Here is a 19,847-nt window from a genome sequence, read left to right on the forward strand (position 1 = left end):
TGATTTTTTAAAAAAGGCGCTAAAAGTAAAACCGCCATTGACCAAAATAGCCAAAGTACTGTGGGCAGAACATTAGTGGGCGGGGCTTGAAACACAATAGACACACTCTTCAAACATACATGACTGAACAATGTGGGGGCAGAGCTAATATTGATATATTCTCTCTAAACAGGATTCAACACAAATAATTCTTAAAATCAAAAATGAATTTTTCATTTTTAGGTTCTTTACTTTTCTCATGATCTCGAAAGTAAGAGGGCATTTTGTTGCGGAGTCTGGAGTGATGGCAGACGCTTTCCGAGATGGAAATCAGACAGTTCACACACTGGTCAGTCAACAGCAGGTTTTAATGGTAAATGTGGTTGCTGAAACCTCTAAGATCCTTGTCTTAGATTACAGACTTCTTCCTCCTGGTGGACTGACGGCAGTTGGCTGTACGTGTCTCTCCAGTACAACACATGATCTGACCTCAGGTCATACCTGAAGACCACACAAATCATTACAACACAGAAGAAAAAACGAGCCCAGTAGAACCCAGCAGAACCCAGGATTGTACCCAATGGAGGACTTGGAGATCTTATGGTTGATGATCAGATAGGGGTGGTGGTACTTGGTGAATGGGGGCCACGGAGCTGGGACTTTACTGTTGCCACTGTTGGGATCTCTAGAAAAGATGAGACAGCAGTTATTAAATTGGGTCAGAACAGTTAAGATCGTAAAGATTGACCACAAACTGCACTCAAGAAAAAAAAAAGGATTCGCTCACCTGAACAGTTTAAACCAGAACAGACTAGCATCAGTCCAATTCAGACCAGTTTAGGCTCTAGGTCAGGGGTGGGCAAACTATGGACTGTGGGCCAGATCTGGCCCGTTTGCTTTTTTCATCCAAAGATTGGTATAGAATTGCTCAAATCAGCCTTTTCCTTTTTCACCAAGTGGTGAATTACATACAGTGATAGATTGACTTGATTTTACCAAGCACGTGCTACTCTGTTATCACTCTGGTAATGTTCTGAACCCATCTGCAGCAATGAGTGGCAACGAGTGGGCCAAAGAAAAAAAAAAGTCAACAGTGAGTGCTGAGTGTAAGCCAGTAAGCAATTCTTCAAAGGAGCGTTTCTCAAAGAGTCCATGGTAGTGAAAGTGGCTATTTTGTGTCCTTAGAGCAAGAACAAATTTGAAAAAAATAAGCTTATCATGCAGGACAGTGACTTGACGTGTTCAGCTAATTGACGAAGATTTAGCTATCAAGCTAAACAAACAAGCCGAGCTATTTACATTATATTCATTGGCACTGGATGAAAATAATGACATAAAGGACATCGCTCAGCAATTAATTTTTATGAGGGATTAACCCTAACAGAGGGGTTTTTGAACATAGAATACCCAAAGGGGGAAACGAGGGGAGAGGATTTGTAAAACAGCGTGTCAGTGGCCATGGAAAGGCACAAGCTACCTTGGAGTACGTTTACCAATGTTACCACAGATTGATTGCCAAATCTGACTGGAAAAAATGTTTGATTGCTCAAAAGAATCCAGGACTGGGTGAAACCCTGAGCAGGAAGTAATTTTCTTCCACTGCATAATCCACCAGGAAGCAATGTGTAAATCTGTATTGCAACTTGACTACGCCAGTTGTAAAACTTGTAAACTTTTTTCGAGCGAGGGGACTTCACAATTGTCAGTTTATTGTTTCTTAAAGAAACTGACGCCAATCACCAGGACTTACTTTACTGTTCTAATGTCCGTTGGTTAAGGTTGGGGAAAGTGTATCAACAAATGTGGGAGCTCAAACAGGAGATTATCTCATTTTTGAGAAAGCGGACAATTTTCCTGAGCTGAGTGACACAGATTGGCTTTATGATTCAGCTTTTGCTGTGGACATACTGACATACATGACTGAGCTGAACACAAAGCTAAAAGGGAAAGACCAGTTTGTGCATGAACTGTACACAAATGTCAGAACCTTCAAAACCAAGCTCACCTTATTCTTAAAGCAAATGTCAAACAAGTCATTCGCTCATTTCCCCACACTGGCGACACTGAAAGAGGCCCCTTGACATGGGCAAAACTACAAGAAATCACTGGATGATCTGCAGGAAGAATTCTGCTGTCAGTTTTCTGATTTGGGAAAAATAGTAACTAACTTCAGCTGGTTTCATGTCCCTTACACAAGATCCTGAAACAGTGTCAGAAGAGTTGCAATTATAACTGATTGATCTCTCATGTCACACTGTTGTGAAGGAGAAGGTTAACTCTTTTAAACTGGGTGAATTTTATGCTTCATTAAGCGCAGCAAAATTTCCAAACATCCAAAATATGGCACAGAGGATGCTGGTGTTATTTGTCTCTATGTATGTGTGTGAACAGACTTTTAGTGTGATGAAAACCAACAAAGCACCCCACAGATCCCAGCGAGTGATGAACACCTCAGATCTGTTCTGAGAATTGCCACAACAAAACTGATGCTGGACTTTGATGCACTGACAAAAACGGGTGATCAACAACACTGTTCCCACTAAAAGTTAATGTACGTTATACCACTGTAATGCCTTTTTTTATGTTTGATATGTATCCACCTGGTGCTAGCCTGGTCTGTGTGTCAAATTTTTAAAGTCAATCTGGTCCCTGTGCCAAAAAGTTTGCCCACCCCTGCTCTAGGTACACTCAAGCAGTTCTAATTGGTTGACTGTAGTACACTCAGTCAGGCAGTCAGTAAGCACCAGCACTTACCAGTGCAGAACTGATGTAGGAGATGTGCATTTGCAGAGTATGATGGGAGTTTACCCGCTTTTGGCAAAGTTGGTCCAGTATGCAATCATGTAGCCAGACAGATCTCGATGTCGTGGGAAATAGACCAGCGGCATTGAGAAGGGTTTTCCAAACAGGTACTGTAGGTCCTCAGCGTGTTCTGCCTCCACCCAAGCTGGGAACCCTGGGATACGAGTCTTCATGTTGAACAGATATGAGTAGGTGCGGGCTCCACTGTTGGACAACAAAAACATTACCTCAGTTATTGCTTAAGTCACTGGAAATGGACTGGACCAATCAGGGCAGACCTGCTGTTGTTAGCGTGGAGCTGCAGTGCAAGCTGGGTAGGAACCAGGAACAGGAAGTCAGTCTCAATGTCAGCCACTGTCTTCTTCACCACAGCTTGTTCTGGAGCTGACCCCCAGTGAGCCGAGTAAATGCCAAAGGCGGAGTCGACGGCAGCGCTGCCCTTCTCTTTGGTGAGACCCGCCAGGAGCCCCCTCACCTGAGAGCTGATGAGGGACCACCACAATCAAACAATCAGGAACTTGTGACAGCAGTAGGGTCTTTCTGACAGAGCCACTATGTCTGTGCTCTTCTTCCAGGAACAGGGTCTTGGTTCTGCTCAGTACTCACACTGTGGTTTCATTCCTAGTGTTGATGTTTGGAACATCCACTCCAGCAAAGAAGTGACCGTCCATGCTGTTTACGCCTGCCATGTAGTCAAAGCGTGCAGCATTGTGAAAAAGCCTGCTGGGATTATCGGGGATGAAGTCCCCATCCACCACCGGAGCCAGTTCTAGCAGATCCATGACAACACCTGGGAGAGGTAATGGAGGGAACGGAGCCTGAGGTTAGCTGGATTTATACCAAGTCCATAGATTTAATAACAAATAGTTAGTAATTATAGTTGATTTTTAAAAAAAATAGATTTATTTTTTCAGTTTTGAAGTAAAACAGTTTATATCTGTGTGTCTGAGAAGCTTCAGGACGATGATCTAAAGTGCTCAGGGCACCCAATAGGGGGGTTGGTGATGACTCTTTGTCTCTGTATTGCTCCTGCTCTGACCTTTTCCCAGAAGAAGCAACACGTCAATTTTCCCAGCCATGGTAAGACCACTGGGGTCACTCATTTTCAGGCAGGTCAACATCTCATCTTCATTGCTCCTCCAGCAGCCCACCTTCCGAGCGATCTGCACAGAGCAGGTTCACGGAAGTCATGGTGAGCATCAATGGTGGTGATGAAATCAACAAGAACACAGGTGGTTCTACCTTCTTGGTGAGAGCCATGGGGTTCTTCTGCAGAGCCCAGGGGCTGAGTGCCACGCCACACTGTGAGATGGCTCTGCGGAACAATCCTCTACTGTAGGGAGACAACATCTGAAAGAGAAATTGGGATTATTCCTTTCATCCACAGCAGCACCTCTCTGCCACACCAGTGAGTCCCCCAACCCTAAACCAAAGACCAGTCAGAAAACCCCACCAAAGATCTGACTGGTCTGACTAACCCATCCATCCATCCATCCATCCATCCATCCATCCATCCATCCATCCATCCATCCATCCATCCATCCATCCATCTATCCATCCATCCATCCATCCATCCCTCCCTCCCTCCCTCCATCTCCCCATTCCTCCATCTCCCCATTCCTCCATCCATCATACGTGGTTAATCTAGTTATTCACAATGATGATACCCTGGCTAGCATAGTCAATCTGTCATCAAAACTAAAGAAACACTGTCTGAGCATTTGCTGACTGGCTGGCAAGTTCAACGTTAGAAGCTTCTGACCTGGTAGCTGACACTGGCGGCTCCGGCTGATTGGCCAAAGATGGTGATGTTGTCAGGGTTTCCGCCAAATGCCCGGATGTTCCTACGGACCCAGGAAATGGCTGCATGCTGATCCCAGAGGCCATAGTTACCTGACAGGTAAGACAATCACTGCCAAAGAAAAAAAGATTTCCTGCCAACTGGACTCGACCTCAAAGCACCAGTAACTTTTAGAACCTGCTCAAGAGAGGAAGGAACCAGCATTTTTCTGAAGCTGGTGTGGAACAATGAGGGAAAGCATGGGAGCTTTACATAAACAAACCTGGCAGCCGAGCATCTCCGGTGCTCAGGAAGCCTAGTGTACCGACCCTATAGTTCACAGTTACGACTATGACTCCACCCCTGTCGGCCATCTCCTTCCCATCATACAGGGAATCTCCAAGAACGGCCACATCATTGGATGCTCCAAGCAGAAAGGCTCCTCCAAACAGGTAGACCATCACAGGGAGGTTGGTGGAAACTGTCATCAACACAGAACGCTCCTGCTGTAAGCCACCATTTGCATTTTGGCTGCTAACAGCGGCAGCCTTGATGACAACATAGTCAACCAACTACAGCACAACACCAAAGCAATTTATTTTACATGTGTGTGAATCTGTGTGTTACCTTGACCCCCATGTGGAACAAAGATGTTCAGGTAAAGACAGTCCTCACTTCCTCTGGTCTTTGTCTGAAGCAGGTTCACCTGAAGGCAACGATCTTGAGCTTTTGTTGCCTTCAAGATTCCTGGAAAGGAGAGCACCGTGGTTATCTGGAAGTTTTTATATCAAACATCACATCTTTAATCTTCTCTTCAGAAATAGGTCAGCTGGACTTCTTAGTGAGTTTCAGGAAGATGTTTCTCCTTTCATCCAAGAGGCTTCTTCTGCTCTAAGTGACTGGTTGAAATTCAAGGAAGCCCTGATAGTGATGTTCTTTCAATTTTAATAGAGACCATCACTGAACAGAGGAGGAGGCTTAGGCACCAGTTCTCATACAGCTTCAATGTTCTCCTGGGTTGCCTTTCCAGAAACGTTCACAGTCATAAGCACCCAACAGCACCTGATGAGTAGGAGGGTCGACACCCCTTCAAAATTGCTAATGACCATCAATGTCCACTAACAAGTGGATTCATTAAACCAGCACAGAATTCCACCAGTCACTCATGGCTGAAGAAGCCTCTTGGAAGAGAGAACAAACATCTTCAACAAACCACAAGAACATCCAATTGATGTGTGAAGCTGAAGAGAAAAGTTCTTCAACCTTGACAACTGAGAACATTCACCTACATCATCAGTGAGATTCATGAAATATCTAAACATCTGTTTTTGCTTCTGAAGGTCAGAGTCACTTACTGCTCCATCCTGGGTGAGCTTTTGGTTTCTCCCACCTTCTGGGGACATCAGCAAAGGGGACGCCTTTGAAGACCTCAACAGTCCTGAACAAGCCCATCCTGTGGGTCCTCCCCTCCACCAGCCCCGCCTCTGTCTGCACCACACCCAGCTACACACAAACACACACATACACAGAAATACAGATACACAGAAACACACACATAGAGTCAGATACACACAAACACACACAGATACAAACATACACACACAGTACACACAGTCACATACACACAAACACACACATTCACACAAAAACAGATATACACACATGGATTCACACAAATTCAGATAGTCCGATCACACACATATATGCACACATAGATACACACATGGATAGGCATAAATACACACAGATACACACAAGCACATGCAGATACACACAAACATATGCAGATACACACACAAATACACACCAACATACAAATACAGATACATACGGACACATCCAGAGACACACACACAAACACAGATAGCCAGATACACACAAATGAACACACATACACAAAGAGATACACAAACACACACAGATACCCACAAGCACGCAGATACAGATACAGACACACATACACAGACACAGAAACACACACAGATACATACAAACACAGATAGTCAGATACACTCACAGGAATACACACAAACACACAGATACACACAGATACACAGATAATCAGATAGACACAAACACACATAGATACAGACATACACAAACACAAATAGATACAAACACACACACACAGATACAAACAAACACATAGAGTCAGATATAGACAAACATAGATATACACATATGCAGATAGACACACAGATAGACACAAACACACACACAAATACACACAAACACAGATACGCACAAAACACACACATAAATGCACACAGAAACACAGATAAATACACACAGAGATACACAAGCACAGACAGATACACACATAAATACGCATACACACACGTACAGTTTAAAGATGGGTTCTAATTTGTTGATGGCCTGACAATGACTTCACTGACTCATGAATATTATCAGACTCACCTTTGCTGATGTTGCTGCATCCAACCATAATGTCACCAAAACCACCAATAGCATCTTCATTACCTGTCTGCCTGCTCACCTGCGTGTGTGCCCTTTCTCCCCTCCTGCTGTTTTTATGCTGAGCCAGGGGAACCTGGAGGTGTGTCTTTCAGGTTCCCCTTGAGTCCATCAAACTTCATGAATCATTTTCAATGCTGAAAGTTCAGAAGACATGAAAGAACAGATCAAAGCCAAAAAATATGAAGGATGGAGGAAGGAGTTTGTCAAGTTGTCCAGGGCGAAGGAGCACTCATTTAGAAACACACACATGAGCACAGCAAGTGACCCTCAGGGTTAACCTGAGAACATGAGGGTGGTGAGAAGAGTCCCAGCTGCTCTTTACACTCAGTAAACAGGCTGATCACAGACTGTCCTGCTTCCAGCACTTCTCTACAAAGCTGCAACTTCTATTTATCCAACCAGTTCAAGCAGAAATGAACCTAGCATTTTATCAAGGCTGGTTATAAATGTTCTGAAAACGACCACAGCTTTACTAACAGGCTTCTGCACCACTTTACATGAATCATTTTGAATGATTTAGATTAAAAATCAATGTGGGTTCAGATCAGTTCGAAATTAAAGTGGTCACGCGTTTGACATCCAGACAAATTTACGTCCTGATAAAGTCAAGATGTAAATTTCCATAAGTTAACGACACGTTTGAGGGTCAACCTTGGTGAACACGTGACAACTGCAGGGCGTCAACTTACACAAGTGGGCGGAGTCTGATGTTGCTCAATATGGCTGCGCCCTGCCTCGATCAACAAGTCTGAAGGTAAAATACTTGTTCAAACTTCATGTTCATCGCTGAATTTTCCAGCTTCACCGTTGTCGGTGTCTTCGTGAGCTTTGGAACTTATCGGCTGGCTGCAGGCGGGGCAGTGACGCTGTCAGCCGGTCACTCAACTGCGAGTCGGCGTAGCAGTACGACGCTCCTACTGTTAACATGTTAGCTTAGCATAACTGCAGTTCAGCACGCAAACATTTAGCCCAAACGAAGCTAGCCGTAACTGTGACGTCAAAACCGTTACATAACAGCCTCTGACCGGCAGGCACTGACGTGTAAATCTTTAAACTGTAAAGGCATAAAAAATAGCTTGTTCAGTGAAACGCCTTATTAAATACAGTATTTTGAACGCTGTCACATTAACAACAGAAACTGTGTGTGTGCGCGCGTGTGCTTAGTTGGACATATAACTATAGAAACATTCTGGGTGAACAACTTGGAATTTCCTTTAACATAATTCTACACAAGTGAGAGAAACGGATTCCAGCATTTAATTTTGGGACACTTCCACATGCTGGATCAGAACTGTACTCGACTGAGCCAAAGCCTTTCCAACAGTCTTCACAATTATTGGATGATAATTTCATGAAACTATTTCAACTCATTTACGTCCCCTTGCTCAGACTCACGCTCACACACTGGTGACAGAGGACATACAGGGTAACCTATGCTCATGAGGAATCCACATTCACATTCTGAAGATGCTGCTTCAGGAGCTGCTTCAGCCTTCAGTATCTTACTCAGAGACAAGTTGAGGGCTGGGATTGATCCAATGACCTTTGTAACACTCAAGAGAGCTTTGTTGTGATCAGGGTAAAAACATATTGTGTGTGTCCAGGGGTAAATCATGTCCAGGGAGCAGGTGAGTATCACTGAGCTCCTGCTCCTAGTGGACAGTCCAGAACTTCTAGAGGTGGAGCAAGTCAGAGCAGAGCTGAATCAACTACTGAGTACAGGTGAGTATGCAGGTGCTCTGATAGGAGTTTGTGATAGTTTAGTGTGTATGGTACTGGCTGGGAAAGAGAACAGCTGTATTGTAACCTGCAGTGTCTCATGTCAGACAGAGGAGGTGCTGTTGTCTCATCACTGGTGGAGCATTACTTGGACTCCTCTTCATCTCAGGCCGTTGTTCTGTTGTCGTCCATCAGAGAACCTCATCATAAGGTTGTTTCACACGCACGCACACACACACAGCCCACAGCAGACTGAGGCATGCGATCTTCATCCTTCCAGATCCTGCTAGAGAAGCTGAATGAGTCTCTTAACAGACCTGGAAGCCGACTGGAGACTGTGACCCTGCTGGGTCACCTGGTGAGAAGGCAGCCTCCTTGGGTTCATCATATCAGCCGTTTGCCGCTCCTCACCACACTGCTGCGCTGCCTCAAGGTCCCCTGATAACATCGCACAGTACTCATAGAGATACTGCACATGGGCATATAAAGTCTCAAAGTCTGCCTGTCCATCTGTCCATCCCACAGACAGATGCAGATGTTGTGGTTTTGATCACAGCACTTTTGGTCCTCATCACTTTGTTACCCATGATCCCTCAGGCTGGGAAACAACACATCTTCGACTTTTTTGATGTGTTTGGACGACTAACTTCCTGGAGCTACAAAAATCCTGGTAAAATACACACACGTAAACACATAAACATCTAAAAATCTAGCTCAGCGTTAACAAGCCAACTTTTGTGCAGTGTTGGGTGTAGTTACTTTGGGAAGTAGTTAATTAGTTTACAATGTTACTACAGTGGGACCTCTACTTACGAAATTAATTGGTTCCGGAAGTTGTTTTGTAACCTGAAAATTATGTAAGTAGAGACGTGTTTTTAATGTAAATGCCCTAATTCGTTCCAAGCCCCCAAACATTCGGACATATTTTTTTTAATAAATCATAAAAACTTGCTGTGCAACGTAGCCTTCATCAATCACCAATTGTTTGAATTTTTGCACAAGTTCTTCAGCCACTTTGTGGTCAGCGCTACATGCCTCACCATGGCGAAGAACAGAGTGAATTCCAGTCCTCCTCCTGAACTTCTCGAACCACCCACGCGATGCTTTAAACTCCTGGTGTCGTTTTTGCGCCGAAGTTCCCTCACCTGCATCCTCCGTCACCAGGTCATTATAGATGGCGGTTGCCTTTTTGCAAATTATAGCCCCAGTCACTGTGTCACCAGCGATCTCTTTCTCCTTTAGCCACACGAGTAACAACCTTTCCATCTCATCATTCACTGCTGACCTCCTCTTTTGAAAGGACAGAGAGTCCTTTGGAGGGAGTCGCAGCTTTTAGGGCTTCCTTTTGTTTAAATACCGTGCCGATCGTCGATGTATTATGGCCATATTCTTTGGCGAGATCAACCAAATGCATCCCTTTTTCATGCTTTTCTATTATTTCTTGCTTCGTTTGTATGGACAAAAAGCTCTCTTCTTCTTCTTTTCTTCTTTTTCACTTTTCTCCATCACTTTCCTGGGGTCCATAGCGAATAAAAGTTAAATGAAGACGACGCTGGGATACACACATACCTGTACATATTGACGTCCCTCCTAGCCAATGGGATGACAGGAAGATGCTAGGCGATAGCCAATGGCAAAGCAGCTACAAGCATGTTTACGTTCGCTAAACTCCACGAGCTGCGAGTAGCAGCGGTAGCGTATTTTTGCCTTTCGTATCCTGAAATTTCTTTCGTAACAAGAGGAAACATTGTCCCGTTGAGCCGTGTCGTAACCTGAAAATTCCGCATGTAGGGACGTTCGTAAGTAGAGGTCCCACTGTATTGATGAAAAGTAACCAGTTACCTAAGAACAAATGTGACTTAAGCCACCAAAAATTAAAAGCCGTTTGCCTCGTACACTGAACTGAACTGACTCAGCCTCCTGAAGTCACTCAAAAAAAAGGCGACAATATTCCACAGTTTTATTTAACATTGTCTGTTTCATCACAGAACATATGATCAAATGGCTCTATGGAAGCACCAAACAAAATCAGGCAACACAGGAATTTTTTTCAAGCCCACTACTGTTATGACTTAAAGCAAACCCAAACCAAGGTAACCAAGTAGCACAGACGCATTATAGTGCTGTTAGTTCAATGACACCTCAACAGGTGGCAGTGTTACTACGGACTCGCTTCTTATCTGGAGGAGTTCTTAAAGTTACACATTACTTGTTACAAACTAACAAAAAACTGATTACATAACTGCGTTACTTTACCACAAAAAAATAACCAGAGTCGCCACGTCATCGCTGAAGCTCTGAACGATCCGTGTCTCTCGGGAACAAACCAGTTTTCTCAGAATAAACCAGTTCTATCAGAAACTGGGGCTTGGGAAAATGTGTCCCAGGTGAATGACTTGTATCTGTGGTGTGATTGGCTGACAGGTCAGGTTCCTGCGGTTTACCTGGTCCACCTCCGTGCAGGTGTGTACTCTCTGTTCCACCGTCTGTATGGCATGTTCCCCTGTTCCTTTATCTCCTACCTAAGACTACACTACAGCATGAAGGAGAACCTGGACACTTTCCAGGAGGTTGTCAAGGTCAGTACAGACCAACACACTTGGTAGACTGCCAGTCTATGACCAGAATGGTCCTAGTACTGGTACCAGATTCTAACTGTTGCCTGTCTGTCAGCCAATGCTGGGACTGGTGCGGGTTCACCCAGAACTGGTAACTGGGACGCAGGACTATGAGCTGGACCCATCCAGGTTAGTCTTAGAGCCATAGAATATGGATCAATTAATAGAGTATCATCATGTGAGCTCCACCCCTTCCCATGAACTCAGGTGGAAGTCTTATGAAGTCCATGACATTGTGATGGAGTGTTCTAGACTGTCTCTGGATCCTCTGGAGTCCTCGTGTGAGGATGACATGTTCTCCTTCAGAGAAGCTCCTCCCTCCTCCTGCTCCTCTTTACTCGGTCCTCCCCCACCATCCTCTCCTCTCCCTCAACTCTGTCTCGGCTCAGGTGAAGGAAAGATGTCACTTCCTGACATTCCTGTCTGTCACAAATGTTTCTCATTTAGATGTGGCCTTCAGAATTATGTTGCTGTTTACTCATCTACCCATTACTATTGTTATTATTACTTAAAAGTATAATAACTTAAAAGTAATAATAAGTGAGTCAGTAATCAGTGTTAGAAGTGTCAAATTGCAAACAATAAGAAAATAAATACCTGAATAAATAAATAGCTGAAATGCCTTGAAATGCTACACATGAGTTAACGTAATTTAAATATGATCGCTGCTCTGTGTGACAGGAAGTCCAACTTATCCTCCAACAGGAAGACAGCTGACTGTCAACAACACTCTGATACAGGTCTGATTTTTGCTCCGCCCCCTTGACTTCATTCATTGGCTACATCTGTTGCTCTACTGTTGATACGATTGTTGGAGGATGTCCAGGGTGGACTCTGCTCCCCTCCCCACCTTGACAACTGCAGAGACAAGGACAGGAATGATAGATGAGGCGGTCATGTCCTCCAACTCATGGCCCTTTATCTTACTGTTAAGTTTGAGTGTCTGCTGCTTCAGGCAGTTCAGGGGTCACCTGTACGACATCACAGCAGATATGAGACACCCTCAAAACAAAAGGACAACTGTATTGATCACATATAAGCGATGACAAATCTTTTCACAAACTCATCATGTCTAATTAAATAATCTCTTGTTGTGATGTTAAATTTAGCCTAACTTTTCTGACCACAAGTCTTGTTATTAGAAGACAAAAACATGAGTCCACTTTTGTTTAGGCTGATGATGTCACTTGGAGCCCCTCCTCCCTCTGTGGTTTGGCCACGCCCCCTCCCGAACAGGCAGGTACAGGTCCCGTCCACCTGTTAAGAAGGACCACCTCCATCTCAGGTAAGACTTTGTGAGACGTACTGGCCACCCTCTGTGGATACATTTAACCTATGTGCATCAATCAACCACAGGTGTGAAGTTTCCTCCAACAGCTCCTAAGACATCTCTGACTGACCAGGTGACCCCAGGACAACGGGTGGATGAGCAGCCATCCACAGACAAGGAAGTCACAGGTCCTCAACAGCAATGTCCCCAACAGCATCACTCACATGTATATGAGAATGATCCAGCATTGAATCCACTTCCTGTCTGTTTCCAGAGGTCACCTCGCCCACTGTGCTCCTCACCTCCACACCTGTCCATGAGCCCACCTCTTTAAGTTCTGCAGCCCACCCTCACTCACTCTGCTTCACCCCAGCTTCCTCTGATTTAATGGATGAAGGTTTTGCTCATGTTCTTCGGAGTCCCAAGCTTCCATATGATGCTCTGTTTGACCTCACTCTCCCCCAAACCACTGCACTCTTCATAAAGAAGAAGACAAAGGTAAATGAACAGGAATCAGTCGAGTAAAGATTTAGCTTTTCAAATTTAAATGGATGACTCTATCAACAAGAAGTTTGTGTGCTGATTGCTGCAGGAGATTATGGAGAGAGAAGTCATGGAGCAGGAGCTGGGAGGGAGGAACACGGACGAGGACTCCTGGATCTCTCCTCTGGAGGTTTTGGATCAGCTGATTGTCCATGGACACGATGCACATGAAGGTCTCAGGAGGTTAGAACACCAGCAGTAACAGTTCATTTACTCAGACAAACCTCTGTCACTAGTTTTGTTCCAAATCCAATTCAATTTTATTTACACAGTGTCTGTTCCAGTCCAGGCTCTCTTTGGACTGACTCCTGAACCAGCAACCATGGCTGGTCCCCTAATAGTGTATCTCAGGTCTTTTTCCCTTACCCAGAATGGCAGCCATTAGAGCCAGTCTGACAACAGGCATGTCTCCAGTGCAGGAACCTCCCCCAAATGACAGGAACTTTTACTTACCCGGGGAGGTACTTGGTTCAGCCCCAGACAACTTCTGGGCAGGGGCTTGAGGTTTGTTGGGTGGTGATTTGCTAAAGCTAGAGCAGGAAGTGACCCAGCTGAAGAGAAACATTAGCCTAGCAGCCTAACTTCTCCTCTGGTTCATAGCATACATCACCATGGAAACCAACACACAAACCAGAAATGCAGCTGTCTGGTTTAGTATTTTATAAGTATCACTATACAGTAATGTCACTTAGTATTTAACACGCTGATGTATTCACAGATACAGTTTGCAGCACTGCACACTTTTCATGGAGCTGTAGGAAATCATCTCATCTTAACCACTTGAACCCTTTCGGGGTCACAGTAGGGGGCACCCCTGGATGGGTCGCCAGTTTAGCGCAGGGCCACATGTGACCATTTATGGGCTCAGTACCTTGCTCAAGGGTACCTGGGCAGTGCTCTGAAGGTGTTCTGGCACCTTCCCCTACTACCAGTACACCTTCCATGTTTTGTCTGCACTGGGGCTGGAACCCAGAATCCTCTGCTTCTCAGCCCAGTTCCCAAAAGACTGAGCTGCCACCACCCACAAATCATCTCTTCGAATATCACTCCATCTCAGCTCCTTCCCCATTTACCCCCCTTCTTGTTGTAGCTCCCTCACTTACTCCTCCTCCTCTGGCTACTCAGTTCAAGAGTGGCTATTGCGTAGCCAACGTTACATGAAATGGTAATGATCCATTTTGTAGGTGCAAATTATTACTGCTGCTGAGGTTATACAGGTAGCACAGGGCAGCAACCCCATCCTCCTGTACCTGGACAGGGAGCTGGTTCCACAACAGGGGGCCTTGTGGCTAAAGGCTCAGCCCCCCATTGTACTGTTAAAGGTTCTGGAACCAGCAGTAAACCAGCATTCTAATAGCTGAGTGGTCTACTGGGATGTTCTGATGATCTGACGTTAGCTTTGCCAGATATGATGGAGCCTCTGAGGACCTAGATTCTCAGGAGAAGGATTTTAGAAGTTATTCTGGATTTTACTGGCAGCCAATGAAGAGAGGCCAGTGCAGTCACCTGACCTCTCGATAAATTAACTGCAGCATCTTGGATCAGCTGGAGGTTCTGAAAGAATTCTTCAGACCTCCTGATAACACTGAATCAAAACAGTGATTGTTGTCTTTCATTGTCAGAACTTCAGTTAGTAATGCATTGCAGTAGATGTAAAAACAGCATCAGTGTAGTTTGCAGGCACCTCACCACAGAGTGGAGCTAGGGGGTCTGTGCTTTCTACCCTGAGGAACACCTCCCATCTTCAGTGTTGATCAACCTTCAGTACAACTACAACATCATGTGTTTGACACTTCATATGTCATGTGAATGCAGAAAAAGCTGCACAGAGTGGGAACATCTGATCTGATACCAGATGCCGCTGTTCATATTCACCCCCCACTCCCCACCCCCTGGAGCTCCACACTGTCCTGAGCTGGTCCCAGTTTATAATCGTGTTTCAGTCCATTCAGAATGCTAAAGAAAGCTATGGTGGATCACATACATTGATGGTGGCTCATATATGCTGATGCTGGATCATATATATTGATGGTGACTGGAGCGTCAGCCATGTTGTTTGTCTTTCAGACTGTCAGCTGTGAAGTGGATGGATTGCAGTCATTCTGGAGGTAAACAGCAGAGCATGAAGAAAGGTACTGTCTCACCCGACCACCTTCTATTGACGACCATTGATTCATGATTGGTTGAATGTTTACCATACCTTCAACGATCATCTATTCACCTGAAGAAATATCAGAACTCTCTTTGATGTCCTCCCTCCTTTCTCACTCTTCTTTTTCTTACTTCCACCCTGCCAACTGAAGACTAAAGCAACTGAATCAGAGTTACCGGTTTAACCAGAATATGATAGGAAACAGAGTAGCATTTAGATTGATTGAGTTTGCCAGATGATGTCAATATAAATAATCAGTTTGCTCATCTGACCGGTGCTTTGTTCATCCTGGACCATCTTTTAGGCCCACCCCTGGAGGAGGAGCCTCAGTCTCTGAGGAGTCAGTTGTTGCTGGTCCATAGTCAAATGCTATATGAGCGATTTAAACGCCAACAGCATGCCATCAGAAACCGCCGTCTGTTGCGAAGAGTCGTCAGCACCACTGCACTGGAGGAGCACAGTGTTGCCATGGTAAAGGGGATTTTCTTCTGTTTTGCTTTCATGTATTTATTGTACCTTTTTTAATGTAAGCTGTTAGCATCGTTTCGACTTGTCTGCTCAGTTTTGATCACCTTTCATTCATCTTAGTCTTCTCTTTAGTGAAGAAATCTGACAGTGAAAAATTAAGAAATGGGACAACAGGATTGTTATCAGGTATGTTGTTGCAGAAAGCACAACTGGGCATTCAGAATGATGAGATTCAATGTCTGAAAAAGAGTTTGGAGGAAGAGCAGCGACGATACATGCGACTTCAAGAGGAAACACACACACATGCGGAGAAACTGCAGACGCACATTCAACAGTTGCTCCAGCAACAACAGGACGAGCACAGAGAAACCCAGAGACTGCAGGTAACAACGTCAAACAGGGCTAAATGTACAGCAACAGTCGGAGGGCATCTCCATCAATGATTGGCTCAGTTGTCACATCTCACAAAATAACACAATCTTGAGGGGGGGTGTGAAGACCTGTACGTGTGGACCTGAAAATATGTAGACGATGAGTGAAATGATATCTGGTCACACATCGGTAAACACATCAATTACAGGGATTTGTCCATCAGCTTCCAGATTTTAACCAGGTCAGCAACCGACCTGTTACTGACGACCTACTGGCTTGTTATTGACCTACTACTGACCTGGTATTGAAGTGTTTGCTTGAATGACAGGTTTTCTACAATAGGAACTAGTTTATCCGAGTCTGTGACTTGCATATATAAGGAGTTTTTTTGTTTATGGCCGTCTTCTCTGTGGCACCGTGGTCAGTCAGCCAATATTAGCCAGATGTTTATGTCATTCCTGACAATAGTCCAGAGTTGATCAACTGGATCATGGTCGTTGCTGAGGTGTGACTACACACTTCATGTGAAGTGTAGGTAAAAATATTACCTATTGAAATAAACCGTGAATGAATAGACACACACACACACACACACACACACATACATATATAGTGGAGATGCCTGTGCTACTGTTCAATAGCTCCTGTTCTCTGATTGGCTGTTTCAGACTGAGCTTCGAGAGTGTCGCACCCATTTGAGGGACCTGGAGGTTGAGCTTCAGAAAGCCAATAATAAGGCTTATAATGCAGAGCATCAGCTAACACAGTTGTCTCTTAAGGTAGGGCTGACTCTCATGCACACACATGCGCGCACACACATGTATATAGATATAAACATGAATGTCCTCTGGTGTGGTGCTGGTCTCTGACTGCTCTTGGTCCCTACAGCTATGCAGCAGTGAGCACTTGCAGCAGCAAATCTTCCTCTTGAACCAGCAGCTGATTCTATTAAAGGAGACAAACAGAAGATTGACTGAAGTAGTGGAAAGAGGACACACACACCACTACAAGGTACACACACTGCTGTAGGGTACACAGCAATGCAGTGTACACTCCACTGAAGAATAAACAAACGCACACCATTGTAAGGTGCAAACACACATACTGCACACACTACCTGGTGAGACTGTTGGTATTTTTCTATGTGTGCATTTGTGTGTGTCAGGAGGTGTCCATGTTGAAGCACTGTGCAGGGACAGAGTACAAGAGGCTGAAGGACAGCGACGTTCAGCACAGACAGAAGCTGGAAGCAGCCAATCACAGAGCAGCAGAGTTGGAGCTGCAGGTGGCTGAGAAGGATCAGACCATTCTGAAGCTCAAGAAGCTCCTGGAGGAATCAAAGACTCGCAGCAGGTGATGACCTCCCTGTCATTAGACCAGCGCTTCTCAAATCGTGGGGCGATGCCAGGGGGGGCGCGTGTGACCCCGGAGAACATGTTTTGTTTTTTGTTTTTTTGCCGTACTAGAATAAAGTGTAATTGCACATCCCGCGCGCACACACCACAGAGCGAGAGATAGGAAGTGCAGTGAACAAACCACCAAGAGACAGCATGAAAAAATTACTTAACAGTGATGAAAAGAAAGGCAGAGAGAGACGGAGATAATGAGACATACGAAAGTCTTCCGAAAGCTAAGACGAGGAAATATGACGAAGCCTTTATAGCGCTTGGCTTCACTGCGACTACGGTGGGAGACGAGGAAAGACCGGTGTGTTTACTGTGTCTTAAAATGTTGGCAGGACAGCATGAAGCCAAATAAATGAAGGCGTCACTTAAAGACATTACACCCCAGTCACGCTGATCAGCCGCTTGAGTTTTTTCGGCAAAAACGTGCCGAATATTGGCAACAATCATCCCGCTTTGGTCTATATTTCTTTCTTTTTTTGTTTTCTTTAATATTAATAAGGATACAATGTTATGCAGAGGTGTACTTATAACAATTTCATAGACAAATGATACTAATTATAGTCACGGCGCAAAATGTTTTCTTCTTCCTAGGGGGGGCGTAACAGAAAATAATTGAGAAGCACTGCATTAGACTGACTGTATTGATGTGATGGTTGTCCTCAGCAGGACACCATGGTCACCATGTTCTGACATCACCTGATCTCTGTGGTATGATGTCATTCTCAGGGCGGAGTTTGCTGCCAGTGAGAGTCGATGTGCTGCTCTCAGCACAGCCTGTCAAACTCTGCAGACTGAGATGTTGCAGCTCTACGGTCAGATCCAACCGGACTGCTGGTAACACATCCGCTCTTGTCTCTCACACTTGTCTCAGCCAATCACAGAGGTTGACCGATTACATCATCCATCTCATCCTTAGCTCCAGTGGTGGCAGAGCCTCGCCAAAGGTTTGGGCTGGCTGTAATTCACGCTCCTCCCCTTCTGCTGACATCAGGAATGGAGGTGTGCAGGCCTCCACTTCTCCATTACACCTTCCCTCCTGCTCCCCCTCCCTTCTGTCATTGTCCCCCATCGAGTCCCCCCTCACCGTGGGCTCATTCTTGGAGCAGCGAGCGTGGGAGCTGTTCAGACCAACCAATCAAAATGAGCCAGAGGAGTCACAGGGGGGCTTGGAGTTGCCAAAAGAAACCGAGCTACAGCTGGAGAGTCCCCCTCTGGGTCAGGAGATAGAGGAGTCGCTCCTGCTGATAAGGAGTCCTTCACCAGAGCTCCAGACCCAGAGTGGAACCACGGCCCCCCCTGCTGACATGCTGCTCGCAGGTCACCTTAGGAGGCATGATCTGAGTATCATGGACTATGATGAGACGATGGTCACGCCAGAGTTCTGATGGAAACGAGGCCATGCCCACACACCACCTGCTGGAGAAGATCAGATGTATTCAAAGAAAGTAGAGGGCCCTCACAACTGCTCCCTGAGCATGAAACACATCCATTCAGACACAGCACAACTTCAGTCATTCGCTACAAACATGACCATCTTGTTTAGCGAGCCAGCTAAAAATACTAAGCTAGCTCATCCCATGTTTTCTTTTACCATGCAGGCAGTTTTTTTACTCTTAAATATACATGTTTCTCTCTCACAGCTGACACAATTGCTCTCAACACATCTGACATTTCTCCAATTAAGTTTGAAGACTCTTCAGGACTTTTGCCCTTCATGGAGCACCACCATGAAACTCAAGTGATGGAAGATGATGCCCAGAGCTGCTTTAACGTGTCTCCACGACTGATTGCTGACAGCCAGCAGGTTTATATATCAGGTGACCTCAGAAAACCCTGAAGGTCTACAGAGGAATCTCTTCTCACAGCTAGAACAGAACTTTCATTTGATGATTGCACATCACACTTCATCGTCCCATATTTTTGTCTGACTGTTGCCTCTTAGCAGCGAAACGTTTCTCATCTTTAATTATAATGAACACACAAGCCTTTTAATTGGAAAGTCTGAACTCCAACTTACCGTTCACAGTTCTCAGGTCGGTGAAGAGAGAATGAAGGTTCAGTGCAAAAAACATTTTATATAAAGATATAAAAGCAGAGGTGTAAGTTCAGTATCTGGAATCTAGGTCACAATCAAATCAATTGTCTGCATTGATGTGCTGAAATATTACTACACTGTGAACACTAAAATAAAAGTGGGAAGTCTGCCCGTTTTCATCTTCAGCCACAAACAAAATTTTAGGCCTCGGCAGGTAATCGATAA

General features: G+C 44.9%; 2 protein-coding genes across 8 annotated transcripts; one reads left to right on the plus strand and one right to left on the minus strand.

Annotated features, from left to right (window-relative positions):
- Window positions 1-329: 329 nt before the first annotated feature.
- Window positions 330-7,881, minus strand: LOC130525892 (bile salt-activated lipase-like). 2 transcript variants are annotated; one of them, XM_057033164.1, is made up of 13 exons: window positions 7,729-7,881; window positions 6,980-7,173; window positions 5,917-6,064; window positions 5,189-5,308; window positions 4,845-5,042; window positions 4,544-4,674; window positions 4,024-4,131; window positions 3,821-3,944; window positions 3,388-3,571; window positions 3,060-3,263; window positions 2,788-2,985; window positions 557-664; window positions 330-480 (listed from the first exon to the last, which is right to left on the minus strand). In XM_057033164.1, the coding sequence occupies exons 2-13, from the start codon at window positions 7,037-7,039 to the stop codon at window positions 375-377; spliced, it is 1,689 nt and encodes a 562-aa protein (XP_056889144.1). In that variant the 5' UTR covers window positions 7,040-7,173; window positions 7,729-7,881; the 3' UTR covers window positions 330-374. The 2 variants fall into 2 exon arrangements, with proteins under 2 accessions (XP_056889144.1, XP_056889145.1); XM_057033165.1 differs by lacking the exon at window positions 7,729-7,881 and having other exon boundaries at window positions 6,980-7,182.
- Window positions 7,707-19,791, plus strand: LOC130525887 (hamartin-like). Of its 6 annotated transcripts, none has more exons than XM_057033143.1 (21): window positions 7,707-7,793; window positions 8,644-8,761; window positions 8,866-8,969; window positions 9,039-9,191; window positions 9,284-9,428; window positions 11,183-11,337; window positions 11,432-11,505; window positions 11,584-11,765; window positions 12,058-12,116; window positions 12,550-12,661; window positions 12,733-12,834; window positions 12,921-13,144; window positions 13,239-13,372; window positions 15,257-15,321; window positions 15,646-15,812; window positions 16,010-16,192; window positions 16,850-16,960; window positions 17,070-17,192; window positions 17,347-17,534; window positions 18,314-18,421; window positions 18,504-19,791. In XM_057033143.1, the coding sequence occupies exons 2-21, from the start codon at window positions 8,653-8,655 to the stop codon at window positions 18,970-18,972; spliced, it is 2,967 nt and encodes a 988-aa protein (XP_056889123.1). In that variant the 5' UTR covers window positions 7,707-7,793; window positions 8,644-8,652; the 3' UTR covers window positions 18,973-19,791. The 6 variants fall into 6 exon arrangements, with proteins under 6 accessions (XP_056889123.1, XP_056889124.1, XP_056889125.1 ...); XM_057033144.1 differs by having other exon boundaries at window positions 15,257-15,297; XM_057033148.1 differs by lacking the exon at window positions 7,707-7,793 and adding an exon at window positions 10,747-10,851 and having other exon boundaries at window positions 8,734-8,761; window positions 9,074-9,191.
- The last annotated feature ends 56 nt before the right edge of the window (window positions 19,792-19,847 follow it).

The sequence above is a fragment of the Takifugu flavidus genome, chromosome 5 (genome assembly GCF_003711565.1).
Source record: "Takifugu flavidus isolate HTHZ2018 chromosome 5, ASM371156v2, whole genome shotgun sequence".
In the NCBI taxonomy this organism is placed as follows: domain Eukaryota; kingdom Metazoa; phylum Chordata; class Actinopteri; order Tetraodontiformes; family Tetraodontidae; genus Takifugu; species Takifugu flavidus.